The sequence below is a fragment of the Solanum lycopersicum genome, chromosome 8 (genome assembly GCF_036512215.1).
Source record: "Solanum lycopersicum chromosome 8, SLM_r2.1".
NCBI lineage: Eukaryota > Viridiplantae > Streptophyta > Magnoliopsida > Solanales > Solanaceae > Solanum > Solanum lycopersicum.
The window spans coordinates 65,175,997-65,194,600 of NC_090807.1; the positions used below are offsets into that span (position 1 = coordinate 65,175,997).

At 35.0% G+C, this 18,604-nt stretch overlaps 1 protein-coding gene across 1 annotated transcript; it reads left to right on the forward strand.

The window, feature by feature from the left end:
* The first annotated feature begins 1,950 nt into the window (after positions 1 to 1,950).
* Positions 1,951 to 18,378, forward strand: LOC101263140 (SNARE-interacting protein KEULE). Its single transcript, XM_004245656.5, has 21 exons — positions 1,951 to 2,241; positions 7,145 to 7,203; positions 7,608 to 7,689; positions 8,964 to 9,042; positions 11,016 to 11,066; positions 11,865 to 11,961; positions 12,061 to 12,093; positions 12,387 to 12,512; positions 12,589 to 12,780; positions 12,868 to 12,951; positions 13,031 to 13,129; positions 13,208 to 13,284; positions 13,974 to 14,070; positions 15,398 to 15,523; positions 15,599 to 15,694; positions 16,056 to 16,175; positions 16,259 to 16,336; positions 16,714 to 16,910; positions 17,018 to 17,108; positions 17,266 to 17,355; positions 18,032 to 18,378. Exons 1-21 carry the CDS (start codon positions 2,169 to 2,171, stop codon positions 18,083 to 18,085), a joined length of 2,001 nt encoding a protein of 666 aa, XP_004245704.1. The 5' UTR covers positions 1,951 to 2,168; the 3' UTR covers positions 18,086 to 18,378.
* Positions 18,379 to 18,604: the final 226 nt, after the last annotated feature.

The following is an 18,604-nucleotide window of genomic DNA, read 5'->3' on the forward strand; positions in this document are numbered from 1 at the left end:
CTATATAGAGTAATCAGGTTGTTTTTTAGTGGCTATATGTGAAAGTTTCTCATAATAATGAGTATGCTAAATAAACTCATATTTTTTCCATTTTTAATCAAAATATACTAAAGTTAAAAGGGTAAAAATATTGAAAAAGTAAAATAACATAGATAAAATATCATTTTGGCCAAATTCTTTTTCCCTAATAATAAATATAAAGAGGGGAAAATGATATTACTCCATCTGTTTCTAATTACTTGTAATTTTTTCTTAACTTTCACTTGTCTCTAATTACTTGTTCATTTTGACTAATCAAGAAAGGACAACTTTTTTTTATATTATACCCTCAATTTATTACTTTGAAAAATATAGAATTTTATGAAAATCTTAAATTTTTAATTCATCTACTTCATAATTAATATGAATAAAATAGTAAAATTATTATATCAATTATTATTTACTTAATAGGTGTGTCAATTTAAAAGTTGACAAACAACGTCAACTTTATAATTTTATCATCACCTATTTAAATAGTTGCATCATCAGTATGACACACAAGTTAATTAATTAAATTGACTTATAATAACGTATAATTTTTCTTGTTAATTTAAATATGATGATATGATAAATAAATAAAATGATATAACATATTGATATGAAATAATACATTTATCTTAGAGCTTTCTTTTTTACATGTAAATGCATCATATTTTAAACCTTCTGCCCCAACTTAAAGACTAGAAAATAATGTCAAATTCAAAATTTTACTACTTTTCAAGCTAATCTTTTGTCACAAAAAATTCCACCCTGTAATATATTTGATATGTATACTGGAATTATTCTACTGTTCTAGAATTAGGCTGAACTTAACCGTGTTTATAAAAATTAATTAATATACATCAAACGCGTACATATTTTTTATCGATATATTTTTCTTTCATCATTTTAATTTTTTTGTATGGTTATGACTTAATGCAAATTTAAGAGTAAATTTCAGAAATCACATACTTTTAAGGTAAAATTACAGTATATCTATTAGAAGTTTATACTTATAAAAATCTCTCAAAACGAACATAATAATATAAACATTGATACATTAATCTAATGCGCGAGATACATTAATTTGATGCGCGAGATATAGATATACTAATTTGCTACGCAAGGTACAGTTTATATATGATACACTAATCTGATGCGAAACATACATTAATTTGATGCGTGAGATATAGTCGTTTGATGCGTAAGATACAAAAATCTGATGCGCGAAGTACATTTTATACATGATACACTAATCTGTTGCACAAGATATACTAATTTGATGTGCAAGATACACTAATTTGATGTGCGAGATATATTAATGTGATGCTAAAAAATAAGGAATTTTAAAATTTGTAAAACTTATAGGAAATAATAATAATAAGTAAATTAAAATGTGAGATTTCCGTGATTAATCCAATAATTAGACAAACAAATTAATCCTAATTCTTGTAACATTTCCTAATTAGGTCCCTACAAATTCCTGACACTTTCCTTTTTAAACACATTTTTTTTTCCTTAATTAAAAAAAAGCTCCGTACAACTTCGCCCAAAGACATACAGAAAAAGGAAGCGATAACGGGTAGTGAATTTGGACTTCAACTTGTTTAATCATTTTTCGAGAGTTGAATATTTATATTAAAGTTTGATTAGTTTTAATTCGTATTGAATATTACTCCATTCAAGAATAACACTCTTAATTATTATGGACGAAACAATCCTATATATTACTCCTTGAGTTCAGCAATAATTACTATTTTGAAATGTCTATCAATATTGTATGTAATGTGATATTTATGGATAATTTTACTTCTAATTTCAAAATAAATCAATGTTCGATTATTTTTAATGTTAATAAATTAGTTTCCGGGTATGAACCTTTGGACGGTTGGTTCGACCCGGAAAATGATGAAATGGTTTCGGGTCATAGTCATATCGTCGGAGACAATTCAACTTTGTGCCTTTGAACAGTCAACGTGCGAAAATTACTACGACTAATTCCCTCTCTGTGAATTGTTAAACCACTGAGAATTTTCATTTCCAATTTTTCGATCACAACGATCTCTGTGATCGATCAATTATTTAAAGGCCACACACACAGAGAGAAACGGAAATTGGAATATATTTTACTTTTTGGTGGAAAATCAATCATGTCGATGTCTGATTCCGATACATCGTCGCAGGGAAGCGATTACAAGAACTTCCGGCAAGTTATACGTGACAGTAAGTATTCTATAATCACATTTTTGCTTGGAATTGGCCTTTGATTGAAACTATTAGGGTATTAATCAATCTGTTAGTAGAATAGAAATGTACTTTCCTTGATCCAATTTTGTAAATTGTGCTTTTTGTTAATGAGATGTGCCTGAATAAAGTAGACAGGATATTAGGGATTGACATAGTCAGTTGATTGATTGGTACTAATTTCTGTATGTTCATTTGAGAATTACAACAACATACCCAATGTAATGTGAGGTTTTGGGGAGGGTTGTGTGTATGGAGACCTCACTCCTACCTCGTAAAGATAGAGATGTTCATTTGAGAATTATTATTTGGTAATCTAATTATCAAAGTTTGTGATTCTTTTAGCTTTTTTTTTTGTGGAGGATAAATTGTCAAAATGGTTTGGAGTGAAATCAAGTCATCAGGTTATATTTACTATTAGTGACCTAAAATTAGGCGGATATTGCATTTTTGAATCCTACTGCAGACTAAAGCTTGGTATTTAATTGGAGAAGGGTAGAGAGAGGCGTTATTACCCCTCGAGCTTTGAACGTGCAGTTACTATCCCACGGGAATTTCTTGGTTATAAAAAGATAAAATTTTTATTGTTATCTGATGGGTTGCGTAATATTGTGGGAACATATGAACCTCAGGATATTTGGTGTTGAGTTTCCTTACCTGGCAAATGGTTGAGTTTCTTGTTTATGTATAAATCCCTTTAAATTACCAGGCAACTGTTGCAGTTTTTATCTTCCACTTTTTCGAGCATTGATCACTGTAACTTTCCTTGGTTGCTCACTGTAGTAGCATCATTGGAATGGAATTATACCATCTGTTCTAGTGTACGGTAAGAAAATATTTTGGAGTACTTGTAATGAATGTAACAGAGAAATTTTTACTCTGCAAAACCCAGGAAGCACTAACTGGAATTTTGTCATTTATAGAAACAGCCTAAGAGGTCAACTATTTTGGATTATCTAAAAAAGATGTAGGATATTTTCTGTCAGATGGTTGACAGCTCATAAACTGACTCTGCAACTCCACCTCAACAAAAGATTAGTGAAAATGATTGAAACTATCTAAATTAGTCAACAGATTTTTTAAAAATGAATAAACCTAAAACCAACATTATTCTACACATCATAACATGCACAACCTCTTGATTTAGACATAAATTCTGGACGGAGTATACTATCAGAGCAGTTTTTGACATGGGATTTTGTAGGAAGTAGTGGTCAATATACACGTGGAAATGCGGAAGTTAAGCTCTGGGCATGTCATTCTTAAGCGTGGGGATGCTATAGATGTCGTATGAAGTGTTCTTCAGGAAATGCAAAAAGAGGTTCTTTTTGATGGGGGTTAGGCTAATACAAGATATTTTTTTTTGATAAGATAAGGTATAACAGGGATAATATTGGATAATTTTTTTGATAAGATCAGGTATAACGGGTATAATAGACGTATACTTGTTACTTGTTAGTCATAAGAAACCGAAATAATATTGGAATGATGTATTTCTTGTTAGGTGTGGATAAATTCAGGACATACGGCACTTTAGACCGGCATTGCATTCGTTTTGCAATGCGTGACTATTCTTTTTCAGTAACATTATCTCTGGATTTTAATCCTATACAATTTTGATTTTTATCCTTGGATAAACAACTTCTGGCGTAAGATAATTTCTAAATATGGTATATTGTTAATAGGGAACATAAAAAATGCAATAAACACCCAACTCTTTAATGCATTGTTTAACCTGATGCCTTATTCTAGATCAAACAACTGCCCTACTTTGGACTTCTAGATTTTGGTGCAAGTTCGTTCTACCTTGTTGTTTTTTAGACCTTCTGTAATGCCTTAGGCAGGATATCCCCAGGTCCAAGACAGTATTTGTGATCTTTGAGAACACACTTTATTTTTATCCCTTTGGACTTTTACCACCTAAGCCCCAACAAATTTATGACTTACAGCGTATTATTAAGCCGTCAAACCCAAGCTTGAAATTTCTTTTTCCACTGTTTTTGCTCCTATCAACCTAGGGCTCTAACATTCCTTTGATACGGTAAGAGTAATTTTTTTGGTATCAGCATCAAGAAGGTACAGGATATGGTACAAAAGAAGCAGTATACTCAATTTTCTCTATTGACTGAAAAGAGTCCCAAAATTCCTAAAACTGTAACATACTTCCTAATGTGTTCCCTTTGCATCTAGAGTATAAGTTCTGTAATCATTTAAGCTCGACAAAAGAATATGCTCAGTCCTTCCTTCAAAATATCTCCCGGCTCTTTCAAGGCACACAGTCCAGATGATGTGCACAGTGATAGTCTTTCTGGATCTGTTATCCACTCTCTTTCCTTCCTTCAAAATATTTCCCGGCTCTTTCAAGGCACACAGTCCAGATGATGTACACAGTGATAGTCTTTCTGGATCTGTTATCCACTCTCTTTCTGTCCCAAAATAATTCAAGTTGCTTATTATCTTGTGGCATTACTTAGCTTTCTCCAAACAGGTTGATAAATAGAGACCAAATCTGCCTAGTAGTTGCACTGTAACAATAAATGGTTGCTATTATCTGAAGAAGTACTGCGAAGAAAGCACATCTTTTGCATAATGAAATGTCTCTCTTCTGTTATCTATTGAAGACACACACGGTCACACCCTTCAATGCTACCAAAGCAATACATGCAAATAGGTGGAACAATGGATTTCCTATTCAATATCGAAAGCTATTCCTTCTCCCGATTGCACTACCGCTACAGGACTAACTTAAACGACTATATAGATTCAGACTTGCTAGCCAACCAAACCTAGGAATCTCTCTTTTTCATCTAGCACCACAAGTTGCAAATTCCAGCAAAATCTAGAATTTGAAGTCGGAGTTGGCTTGAATATGTGCTAGAGGGTGGCTCTGCTGACTGGATTTACAATCGGTTCAAGCATCTAGAATTGAAGTCGACAGGCGTGGAGTTCTATTACTGTCAGCAATTAAATGTCAACTCATTAGCTGGAGTTGTAGGGCAAGATCGCAAGAGTACTTGTAGATACCAAAGTAAGGTGGACCGTAGTCTAGGATATGAAATCGTGGCTAGCGTTCTCTTTTCCCTATCTTGGAGAGCGAGAGAGAAATAACTGCCTAGCAATGGCATGAGATCATCAGCCATCAATCCAAAGTCCCGAGCGAAAACAAACAATTGCTAGGCATAATGAGGTTATGACGAGAGGATGCCCATTTAAGGAGTTGAAAATCACTGAACCACTTGTTTTGTCCAGAAAAGTGTACAGAAAGCTTCCATTGAGATAACACTTTGAAGTAACAATGAGTCAGTTAACTAGCCTTAGTTTCAAACTAGTTCAGGTCAACTATATGAATGCTCTAACATCCCTTTTGGTGAATTATTTGGTTTTCCTATGTTGCACTAAGATTCTAAGGGAATATCTCTAATTTTTCACCTTAGGAATAGGCAAGTTAGGTTGCTATTGTGACAAGAACGCTCCAATCAACAGGTTGGGATTTCAAGTCAACATGTAAGTGAAGTGGGAGAGACCACTATTGACAGCGCACGAGGTTGGGGAGGGTGGGGTTCTGTCATATAAAAGGAAGATTGCCCCCAAAAGGTTTGCTCAGTTGACTAAGGTTGGTGGAATTTTTCGTTGGTAACAAGTTCGAGCCCTGTGCCAAGCGAACTATATCCAGTATTTAAGTGGAGAAGGGGTAGAAGGATAAACCCACCATTCCTAAGTTTCAAAGTTTGTGGTTGGCCCAAATAGTTGGTTCTAGACGTATTTATCAGTCATTAAAAAAAGAAGGAAGAAATATTGATACCCATGGAGTAAAGAGAAGTGCTTTGCAACTGAAGTGCAAAGAAGGATCTACGCTGATGATATACATGTGAACTTGATTGCCCGAGTCTATGATAACAACATCCCTGTTTGTTTGCTTTTTAGCTCAACACTCTAACTGAATAAATATGTTGCTAAAAGAACAAATCATTGAAATATGACTAAGCTTTAGATGAGTGTCTACGGGAGGACTTTGTCAAGATTCATACTGGAATATAAACTATTTTTAATTTTTTTTTTTGATTAATTATGATGTTTGTAATCAGGTTATTGCAAATAAACTATTGAAACTAGTTTGCAAATTGCAATGATGGGAAAAGGGTTCTTATATTGAAAGTTACTTGCTTCCCTATAAAATTAGGTCTTGCACTTAACTCACACCGCTAAAGTGGAGGAGGATTGCCCAAGTCTTACAAAGAGACCACCCATCTTATTAATCACCAATATGAGACGTTTTTCATCTTTCAACACCCTTTGGTTGAGATGGCTCTTGCTCTGGTACCATATAAAATTAGGTCTTGGGCCTAATTCACACCCCAAATCCCAGCTCAAAGGTAGGCGGATTGCCGACGCCTTATAAAGACACCCTTTTGTTTTCATGTCCGCATATCGCCGATTGATGCACCCCAAGATCTGCTATTAAACTTTCCAGTTAGTTGTTTTGTACTATAAATACAGATGGAGCTCTAGTTGCACTAATGCAGCCTTTTCCTGTAATTTGAGAAATGCATGATGAATTATGTGTTCGTTTGGAGTTAATAATGATGTCAAGTTCTGACTTAAGAGTTCTTCCGTTGCCTCTTTTTTTTTGAGATAGTAACAATTTGTATTTCTATTTCCAAAAAATCAAAACTGCCACAACATGTTACAGGTTCCTAATTACAAATTTTAACCGATTATTAGGAAGATCTTCATTCCTTTGACAAAAGATTACAGGGGATCCTAAGACATTCACAACTGATTCTTGATTTTCCATATACTCCTGTGTACTTATTTTCACTTGCAATGAAGTGTGTTGTCTGATATTCTATTCATATGTTGCCATTTCCTTCTATATTTGTAGGATTACTATATGAAATGCTCAGGTCTGCCAAGTCAAAAGACTCAAAATCAGCATGGAAGGTACAACTACATTATGTTTCACAATTTGAAGAGATCCTTCTGTTTGTAAATTTGTACTTTCAACAAAAAAAAGTGATGTGGTTTTAGATGAAAAGCTTTTTCTTTACCAAATCAATGCTATAACGTCTAAAACTCATAGCAACTAATTGTGTTGCTTATAAGTATTCTTTAGGAACTATTCCCCAAAAAATAATAAATTGGAACTTTGTCAAGAAGATTATAACCCATTTGCGATTTCCCAAAAATAAATAAATTGGAACTTTTTCAAGAAGATTATATACCCATTTGCGACAATGTTATGCCTTCACTTGTGTTGAAGTGGCTTGAAATACTTCTATTAAATTCCAAGAATGCAGGTTGATGAAACCCATAGATAGTTCTTCTATTGATCCTCTATCCTGCAGGTACTCATCATGGATAAACTAACTGTTAAAATAATGTCATATGCTTGCAAGATGGCAGATATCACAGAGGAAGGAGTTTCATGTAAGTATTTACAGACCATTCTTAGGGATATTCATTCTTTTTTAATGACAATGGTTTCCGTGTCAGCTTGTTGACACTTTGACTATTCCACTGGGTACTTGCTACTTCCCACACCAGCACATATACTAGATAACTCTGCACACCAATGCTTAGGCAGGTGGGAAGATCTCACCTAGTTTTTTTTGTCTCCTTGGAGGTATACTAGAGAGCACATAGTTCTCCCCCCACTTCATATTAACCACTAGGCCACACCCTTGGACGCCACATCCTTTCATTTCTTACTTCTATCTTGATTTACTGTTGAATCAAGTCATTGATGGTTGTGTATAAATTTTAACATACATGCTTTCAGATGTGATACATACTTTATGTATATGTATATAGATTTTCACATACTGTTCAGTTGGAATTTTCTTTCACCTGTCGATAGAGTCGACATGTTTCTTTTTTTATTTTGTTAGCTCCTTAACTAAAGCTTAGGCAACTAGCACTAGTGCTGAAATGTTTTATTGTCCTTTGTGTTAGAGCTAACTGATTACACCTTTTGTAATTTGGCATCTTCCTGATGCCCATTCAATGATAATCTTCAACCTTCTTCAAAAACATAAATTGTACATATCTGAATTAAATAGATATCTCTCTGTGTTAGTTATATCATTGGAATGTGCAGATTATCTTGTTTTCCTCTATGTGATCTTAACTTTGTATCCAAATGATGCTGATGGTCCCTCATAATGAATTAATGTGCATAAGTGGTGTTGGTAATATCATGTATTGGGTGACGTTTCTATTACATTATTAATCTTTACCTCTTTAACCCATTCATCTTTTCATTACTGAATAGGATGTACTGTTTGTTACTCCCTTTCTTTTGTGCCTTTGTATTTTAGCAGGCCACATTTTCCAGTTCTACCTGGAAATAATTGCATGTCTTATTAATGACATTTGTGTGGATTATTAACTTTTCCTCTTAAGGTGCAAGTGCAGTCTATTCTCGTTTACTGGTCTCCTGGTGATTTTGTCCTTTTCTGTTGAAGATTAGCAAAACCTAAAATTGGGCTGGTGAAGCATGTATTTGTTCCTGAATATATAATAAATTCATATTTCCTTAGAATATAGTGGTCAATTAGGAGAAATTTCATGGGGCAACACCATAGCATGTGCCGTTCCTGTGATTTATTGGTCACTATTGTCTTTCGGGTGGATGATATTTGAATGCTGATGAACTTGATCTTGAATGACTGAAAGAGCTATTGTTTACAATGTTTCTGCAGTGGTTGAAGACATATACAAGCGTCGGCAGCCGCTCCCATCAATGGATGCGATATACTTCATCCAACCAACAAAAGAGAAGTACTAATGCTAATTTCTTTGTTTGACTTCCTTACATAGTTCACTCTTTCAGATCCTCTAGCATTTCTAGGTGTATGCTTCTATGTTATAAATTATGTTCTTTCCATTTTGCACCCTGAACATATCTTTTTTGTTTTTATCAATCTAAGTAAACAAGATTTCATTAATCAAAAGGGCCAGAATCGGCCACCTGCAAGAGGTATTCCAAAAGGTAAAGAACCTACCAAAAGATAATAGTTCTTTCATCTATATAACCAGAAACTAAATGAGTGCACCAAAAATAAATAAGTGATCAGAGACACTTCTCAACTGACCAACATTCATTTCTACCCCTTCAAATGCTCTCATTTTCCCTCTTAAAATAATCCATAACAAAGTAAGGGAACAACATTCCATGCACTGCTCTTTCTCTAGCTTCTTCCAGCTTAACAACAAGTCCTTTACAAATCTAGGCATCACCCATGACATGCCAAACCATCTCATAAGATCCCACCACCTTCTCCTGGCTGCATTGTAAAAGAAAACAATCTACATCTTCACCCACCTTGTTGCATGGCTAACACCAACTGATGCAAGCAACTCCTAATCGAAATAGTTGCTAGGACTTGAGCCTCTATTTGTACAGCTTGTTTCATCCATCCTTAAGTACTTGATCCTATTCCTGTGAGTAACTCTCTTCTTGGGATCAGCTGTGCGAGTTTGTATATCAACACATACCTCAGATTCTATTACTCTCCTGAGAGGTACAATCTAGACTGATGATATAGACTAAAAAAAAAAAAGATCATGCTTATTTTCACGGAATATTATCCTTATCTTAACTGATTAAATAGAGAAAAGGAAAAGAAGCACTACCCTGATCTCAGGGTAAATAGTGAGGAGAAAAATATGATAGGGTGAAAAAGGCATATATTGACAGAGCAACTCAAAGAACTCAAAATTTGAGCAAAATGAAGATATTAAGAAGTACATGATAAAATAATTAGGATAGGGTGCAAATTACACAAAATAAGGTTATTAACTAAGCTGATTACATTTGGTTGTCCCATTTCCATTTTGGAATGTTTATGTTTGACACAATTTAACCATCAATTTTTCTTTTTACAAATTGTTTAAAATTCAAACTTTCTGAACCACTCAGAGTTGGATTCTTGTAGTGCTTTCTGATCAACTCATGCACTATGACCAATATGATGTACCAGTAAGATAAGCAATTATAATCCCATCCACTCATACTCATGTCACATGAAATGGGATGGAGATACTAATTTCTTAGACTTAAACATCTGATTTTTGAGGACTTGTCCATTTTTTCCTATATGAATGAATATGTTGTCTATTCTACTTTCAGTTTGGTATCCTTCACCATATCGTAGGATGATAGAAGTTTAACTGAAATCACTTAAAACTTTTGAGGTTGCAGTTTGTTAAGTATGTGATATTTTTTGTTTTAGTATCATGAATTTTGACTCTTATCGCGGAGGAGTATGGCACTGTATCTTCTGTATGAGTTTTCATAGTTTAAATAGGTAATTTTGACTAAGAATTTTCTTCACACCAAAACTATTATGCTGTGTTTAGAGAAAAACACACAGATATTACAAGCAATTAGTTTAATGACTATTATCAGAAACTCCATTTATAGTAGAGGTTTTACCATTCTGTTTTGGTTCTTCTCTATGGGTGATCCAGGAATTTTCCTATTATTTTTTCAACTTAGCTTTCGATATGGAAGGTTTTATGCTGTCTTGCCACTATAACCATATGTTGATGTGATACTATTAGCAGAACTTCTGGTACACGTGTTCTTTTTATCAGGAACTTCTGTTGATAAATGTTATTATTATTATGCTGGCTCTTTGTTTATCTTAGTAATATCAATTTTGCTGTTATTTATATCTAAATATCTATATGCAGATTCTATGTCTTTATCCATACAGACACTTGATGTTAACCTTTTCTTTTATTTGCAGTGTATTGATGTTTCTATCTGACATGGCTGGGAAATCACCTTTGTACAGAAAGTACGTCCAGAAATATCTTGACTTCCATTCTGAATGCCTTTTGTCTTGGTCACATATTTTTCTTTGACAATTGTGCATTGTTACCTAGCCTCTGTTGATAGAAATAATGTATTACCCGTGTTGTACGCTTGTGCCTATGAATGTTCTGATTCATATTATTGAAAGAAGAAATTAATTGACATTTGTGTTCGGCGGAAAAGAAAAAATGTTACACAGGTGGAGGACATTTTGAGAGAAGGATAGGCTGCCCAAGTATCAGTTGAGAAAGCATTTTCTCATATAACTCCATACTAATCTCTCTGAGAGTCTTTTATATCGGAGCTTGCATTTAGACTGAACAAAGATTCTATCAAGACCACCTTGCAGTAATTAACCTAAAGCTAGATTTGCTATATGTGAAATTTCACATCATCTTTTACTGAATGCGAGCCAACATTGTGAAGGTACAGTCCCACCTAAATGCAATTTGAGTGAGAAGACCTCTGTTTAATAAGTGCATTCTGAAAAAAAGACCTTTAAGTCACCCAGATTTAGACCTCTGTACTTTCACGTTGACCAAAAGTCCCAATCCTCATATGAATATTCATGGTATGCAAAGCCAGCTATTGGTGTCAACTGGATCTATTCTTCTATATCCTAAAGTCTGATGGTCAATTCCCTTCCAATGAGTTAGGGAAGCTTGACTTCATCAAAAGGATAGAGGGATCTTAGGTATCATAGATGTCAGGGTCTGATTTCCTTTGGTTATTTTTTCTTCCTCTCTCACTCATCCTCTGCTCCTCTTTATTTCCTTTTCAGGGCATTTGTTTTCTTTAGTTCACCTATTGCTAAAGAGTTGGTTAATCACATAAAGAAGGATTCAAGTGTTCTGTCACGCATTGGTGCCTTGAGAGAAGTTATTATCCTTCTTTTTTGTGAAATTTTTTCTTGAGCAAATTTTACTTTTATTGCTTTAATTTGTGTCACTGTTCTTATTGAGGGTTTTATTGCGCAGATGAATTTGGAGTTTTTTGCTATTGACAGCCAGGTATATGATGATGCATCACCCAAAAAGTCATGAAATTTGTTATTTTTCTGCTTTAGTTCCTGTGCTTAATTGGAGAATGTAATTCTGTGAAAATTCTTATCGCTAATGCTGCGAGAAGCTGAGAATCATATTGTATATATCAAAATTTCTTGTCTTTAACGTTCTTTAGTAAGAAGTTCAATGCAACAGCTTTAAACATGGCTTACTTTTTGCCAGCAGATTTTGCGCTGGGGTTGTCTAGAATAGTAATGTATTGATTTATCTCTTCCTAACAATCTCATATTACCCTATAGGGTTTTACCACCGATAATGAGAGGGCGCTTGAAGAACTTTATGGAGATGATGAAGGTTCTCGGAAGGGTAGTTTGTGTTTGAATGAGATGGCGAACCGTATTGCTACAGTTTTTGCATCATTGCGGGTAAGCATTTAGATCTTGATCTGGAGCTTTCAAGCATAGAGACAAGAGACACCCTTGCTAAAATTAATTTCTACAGGAATTTCCTTTGGTGCGCTATCGCGCTGCAAAATCTCTTGATCCTACCACCATGACAACCTTTCGCGATTTAATTCCTACAAAACTTGCAGCTGGTGTTTGGAATTCTCTTACAAAGTACAAATCTACTCTTCCTCACTTTCCACAGACAGAAACTTGCGAGTTGCTTATAGTGGATAGATCAGTAGACCAGGTTCAACTTTGTTTCCTCTATTCTCCAGGTAGTCTTGTCTATTTCTTATTTCCTTGACATGCTTCTCTATCTCCCTCTGTTTTCCAGATTGCTCCCATTATACACGAGTGGACATATGATGCAATGTGCCATGACTTGTTAAACATGGACGGGAATAAATATGTGCATGAGGTGAGTTGTGTGTTCTGAGTCTCTCTAATGGAAATGCTGTTGAATCTACCATAACATTGACATTTTAATGTAAGGCTAGGTTCCTGGCAAAGCTGGTGGCCCTCCGGAGAAGAAAGATGTTCTTTTGGAGGATCATGATCCTATCTGGTTAGAGCTCCGCCATGCACACATTGCTGATGTAGGTCTAGTGCATAACTAGTATAAGTTAGGAATAGGACATGATTATGCTATCTCTAACCAGTAATTGGTTTGTCAGGCTAGTGAAAGGTTGCATGAGAAGATGACAAACTTTGTGTCAAAGAATAAAGCTGCACAAATGCATCAAGGTTCAAGGTTAGTCTGCTCTTTTTGCAATTCACAAAACCTTTTTTTCTTAAAAAATTCCACTAGAATATGTGTTTGGAAATGCTTTGTCATGATACGATCGAAAATTAATGCAATTGGCAAGAGAAGATGTATAGGATGTAAGAATCTGGGGATGTGATTGATTTAAACAATGGTTGACCTGAGATCTGTTAGGTTGACCCTCAAGTAAGAAAAACCTTTCCAGGTCTCGTCCAGTGTGCAGCTGAAGTAGTTTCCTTATTAGTAAAGATGCCCGTTTCTCTTTATGGAAGAATTGGTGTGTCAATTATCAACTACGAGAAGCCGCACAAAGTTAAAATCCATGAACTCTATTTTAAAATGCCGGCCAGGCTATTCTCAACAACAACAACAGACGCCGCAGTGTAGTTCCACACAGTTTGGGGAGGGGGGGGGTAAAGTGTACGCATACCTTACCTCTACCTCAGAGGTGATGTAGAGAGGCTGATTCCGATAGGCTATCCTCATTTACTAGAAAACCTCTTAAGCCATTTACTTATACATTATAGAACTAATTGCAGAATGAGTTGCCATTTTTTATTTGGGTAAACTTGGAAATACCTGCAAGTCTGGACTTAGAAGCACATACCGTTTTCTTTTTCCATTCTTTAGATTCTAATAACTTATGTGTTTACTCTACTTTTTTCTCAAAATTGTAGGGACGGTGGTCAATTATCTACTCGGGATTTGCAAAAGATGGTTCAGTCTTTACCTCAATACAGTGAACAAATTGAGAAGCTCTCCCTTCATGTTGATGTGAGTCTTCTGATAATTTCCCTTGATGGTTGCACTTTGAAATCTTAAGTTTGATTTTATATCTACACTTTGAACGTAAAGCAGCTAAAGATGTTACTTTATTTATTATTCTGGTCAAGAGACACTGTTTTACGTCATTCATTAGGCCTTATTCTGCTGTAGACTCTTACTTGCATTGTAATTTTATCATGGCTATTCTGGTATTGTGGCAAACTGCAGGTTACTCAAATATGCATGATATTGATCCTTCTTGTGTGCAAGATAGGCTAAAATCTAAGAGTTTTTCTATCGTTCTGGCATCAAAGATTAATTTGAAAGGAAGATGGTTAATATTAATAGTTGAATCACATCTGTATTTCTTATAATTGTTCATGAAAAGATATCATATATTTGGGATTCTTATTGTCTAACCCAATTGACTACATTTTAGGTTTCTGAAAACGTTAGGAATGCTTCCATAATAATTATGTTCTCTAGATTTTCACAAAGTTTGTACTTTATCAAAAATGATCTCCACAGGCTTGAAGAACTCAAATTTATCTAACATTTCAAAATTTAAGATATTTTTCCCTCTGACGTATTATTTTTCCTACTATTTTGATACTACTTTTAATATAAAATGAATATCAAAGAACTCAATTTTAGTTCATAGTTGAAACTATCCTAAACAGGATATGAATAATGGGGCCAAATATTTTTGATCAACATCTATTTCTTCTGAAACAAGTGCCAGAAAAGATGATTTTATCTTCTAATCATTTTTTTTGGAGAAACAATTCTTGTTCTTATGCTTACCAATGCTAGTCAATTTATGACTGTCTCAATTCTTATATCTAATCAAACTTTGTTGTACGAGACAAGAGAGGGGGAAGTATATAGGACACACATCCAGATATCCCTGACAAATTCGAGAACAAATGTAATATAGAGAGAATCCAGTTTTTGGGACCCAGGATCTACAGGTTGCTGAAAATGTCCATGAACCTTTGCACAATTGCAAGTATTGATGAACATACTGTATTTTTCTAGTGCTTTGCTTGGATTAACACAATATTTGGTGTGATCTGTGATTTTATTTTTGGTGGCGAGAGTTTTATTGCGATTGTGACTCTGTTGAAGTGACGTTCTGAGTAGCTCTAGATAATCACTTCATTTTTTTTTTGTGTATTGGTGGAATTACATTTACCGGTCATGTTTTACCTGAGCAAATGTTCAATATAGATATTTTCAGTTTCCTATCAATTTAGAGTTTATTGTGTGGTGGATAAGATCTTTTATTGAAGAAGTCATCAGACTGACTATGATGACTATTTGTCCCCTAATCAAGATTGCCGGGAAGCTAAACAGAATTATCAGGGAGTCAAGTCTAAAAGAAATTGGCCAATTAGAGCAGGACCTTGTTTTCGGAGATGCAGGAACTAAAGATTTGATCAATTTCCTGAGGGTTCATCAGGTAGAAACTGTATAGATTGTTAAACCTCCATAATGTCTAGATTTGTTTATTTGAGCAATTAGCTGTGGTCTGCAGGATGTGACACGGGAAAGCAAGTTACGCTTATTGATGATTTATGCGTCCATTCATCCTGAGAAGTTTGAAAGTGACAAACTTTCCAAGTTAATGGAGGTCAGTGATTTGTTATTGCTGTATCAATATCTTGAGTCGAACAAGTGTCACCTTATATTGGAGTTTTTCTTATTCTTGGTTAAACTACTAACGGTGTGAAAATCTAAATAAAGAAATAGCTACTGCATGTTATGATCTTCCTAGTGGTCGAAAACACAATTTTGCTGTTTGACTTGAGTTTTCATCTGTGGCATAATGCATTGTTTAAATTCTGATTCTTTTTTAATGTTAATTTGTGTCATCTGCAACTACATCGACTTTGAACTTCACTTTAGTACTATTCTGAATGGTAGACAAGGCTGCTCTCATTGTGTAGAAGACCATTTTGTACACATGAACACTCACATTTGTACCCCTTTAGTTAGCGAGATTGCCCCAAGATGACATGAATGCCGTGTACAATATGAGATTGCTGGAGGGATCAACAGATCATAAGAAAAGCTCCCTGGGACCTTTCTCTCTCAAGTTTGACGTTCACAAGGTACGTGATTGGCTATAAAATTATTTGCATTCATGATAAGCTCCTTCTGATTAGATTTCATTGTCCTTTTTTTTAAATAACAGAAGAGGCACGCTGCTAGAAAAGACCGTACCGATCAAGCATCAACGTGGCAGTTGTCTCGTTTTTACCCAATGATAGAGGTATGCTACATGGGGGGGGGGTGTTATGACATCATATCTATGAACTGATGATTCTGATTATGTTTTGGTTGTCATGATTCTACATGTAAAGCCAGCAATGTCAAGGGACTTGACAATATAGGTCCCTTCCATGTTCTCTCTCCCAGATTCAACCCCCTCCCTCCAAATGAAAAACAAACAAACAGGGATAAAGAACAAACTTAAGGCTTTCTGAAGAAATTCAGAAAAGTAGTTCACCACTGTTAGCTCCGACATCAAGAATAGAATAGAATATCAGGGTCACTGTAATTCATCACGTTGATGGGTTGGGGTGACTCAGAGGCCCGAAGATACTTCTTTGAGATGGTTAACTGATCAAATCTATTCTAATCTTGCAGGAACTTGTTGAAAAACTCAACAAAGGGGAATTACCAAAGAATGATTATCCCTGCATGAATGATCCAAGTCCAACTTTCCATGGGACTTCCCAGTCTGCATCAATACAAGCAAATCAAGTTTCAACTCCTCATTCAATGAGATCGAGAAGGACAGCCACATGGGCCCGCCCTCGAAATTCTGATGATGGATATTCTAGGTTAACATTATTGCACCTCACCATTATATGTCATGATATCATTTCTGTGCCAGCACTAGGCAATCTTTTAAAGGAAATGCTGATTGAATTCCTTCACTCTCTTGCAGTGATTCAATTCTGAGGCATGCATCAAGCGATTTCAAGAAAATGGGTCAACGCATTTTTGTATTTATAGTTGGTGGAGCTACACGATCAGAGGTGTTATTTTCAGACTTAACGTTATGGTTTTAAAAAAAGAATAAACTTACCCTTCCCATTTCTGGCTTATATTTGGTTTCCTTGGTAGCATGTTGATGTTCTAACTTCACTTGTCATATATGGTAATCTTAAAGTCATTTTCCTTTGTACGTTTCAGTTGCGGGCTTGTCACAAGTTATCTACAAAGCTGAAGAGAGAGGTAGTTCTTGGTTCATCCAGCATCGATGACCCTCCACAATTTATTACGGTATGACACTTCATCTGCTTCTTCCCCTATCTCCATTTTTATCTTTTCTCATTTGGGGTGCCATTATAGATGAGGTAATATTTGTGTACTGTAGTTAATCTCTTCAGTTAGTAATGATAGCTTTTTTTTAGTTATTATTAATATGTTACTGCCTTCTAAAGAAATGGACGGCAATCGCTTCTCTGTTGACGTTTTATTGATAATTGAATGCCTTATGAGAATGTCAATAAAACATGTCCTAACTGGATCTTGTTTTACATATTTTTGCATCTATGCTTCTGTTTGCATTATTTGGACCACAAACAATGTTTTCTTATTAAAGCCATAGCATCTTAAAATCATTTGAACTCCTTGATTTGTTAGTTGGAGAACTGGTTGTATAGCATCAGGGTGTGTTCTGTACAGGGGATAATATTTTCTGAAAAATTGTTTTTCGAATTTTTTCATCTTCGGTTGGTCATAATTTGTGGAAAGTATTTTCTTTGGAAAAAAGTTGCTTCAAGATGAGGAAAATGACTTGGTGGAAGTAGTGAAAACAAGTTCCACAAAATGACATTTCACATTGATTGTGTCCTCCCAAACACATCATCTTCACTCCCATCTCTACCTCCACATCCCCACCTCTAGTTAGAGATACACACACCTTATTGACTTATGATGGTCGATTGTGTTGCAGAAATTAAAGCTCCTGACTGCAGACGAGCTCTCGCTGGATGATTTGCAGATCTAGAAACAAATTGCTGGGGAAGATGGCGACCGAAATCTCTTATTTCCCAGGCTAGCATTCCAATTGTATACCAAACTACGTTGATTCATTTCAATTTTTGACAGTCTTTTGGTAGATATCTGGTACATTGAAAGGTTAAATGCAAAGTTGGTGGAACATTCAGATTCCCCAGAACGTTACAATGTGCCAACAAATTAGGGGTTTGGGTGTGTTGTATCATTTTTATAGGTTCCATTCAAGACTTCCATTGTGTGTAATGTAATTTCTGTTAATGTAGAGGCCCCATTTGGAAGAAACATTCTATATCTTCTTTTCTTTTTTTAGGATTTCCTCCTCAAAAATTTCCCAGGACCCAAAATGATTATTTTTTTACTACTTAATCATGAATGAGTTAGGAAGCATGATGTCCAGTTTCCTATTGATACTTGACATCCAACTTTGTATCAAAGTACAACGAAAAGATTCAAACTGTGACTCTTTTGGCTTCGGACTCTATGCTTCTGTGCTCCAAAGCACTTAGCC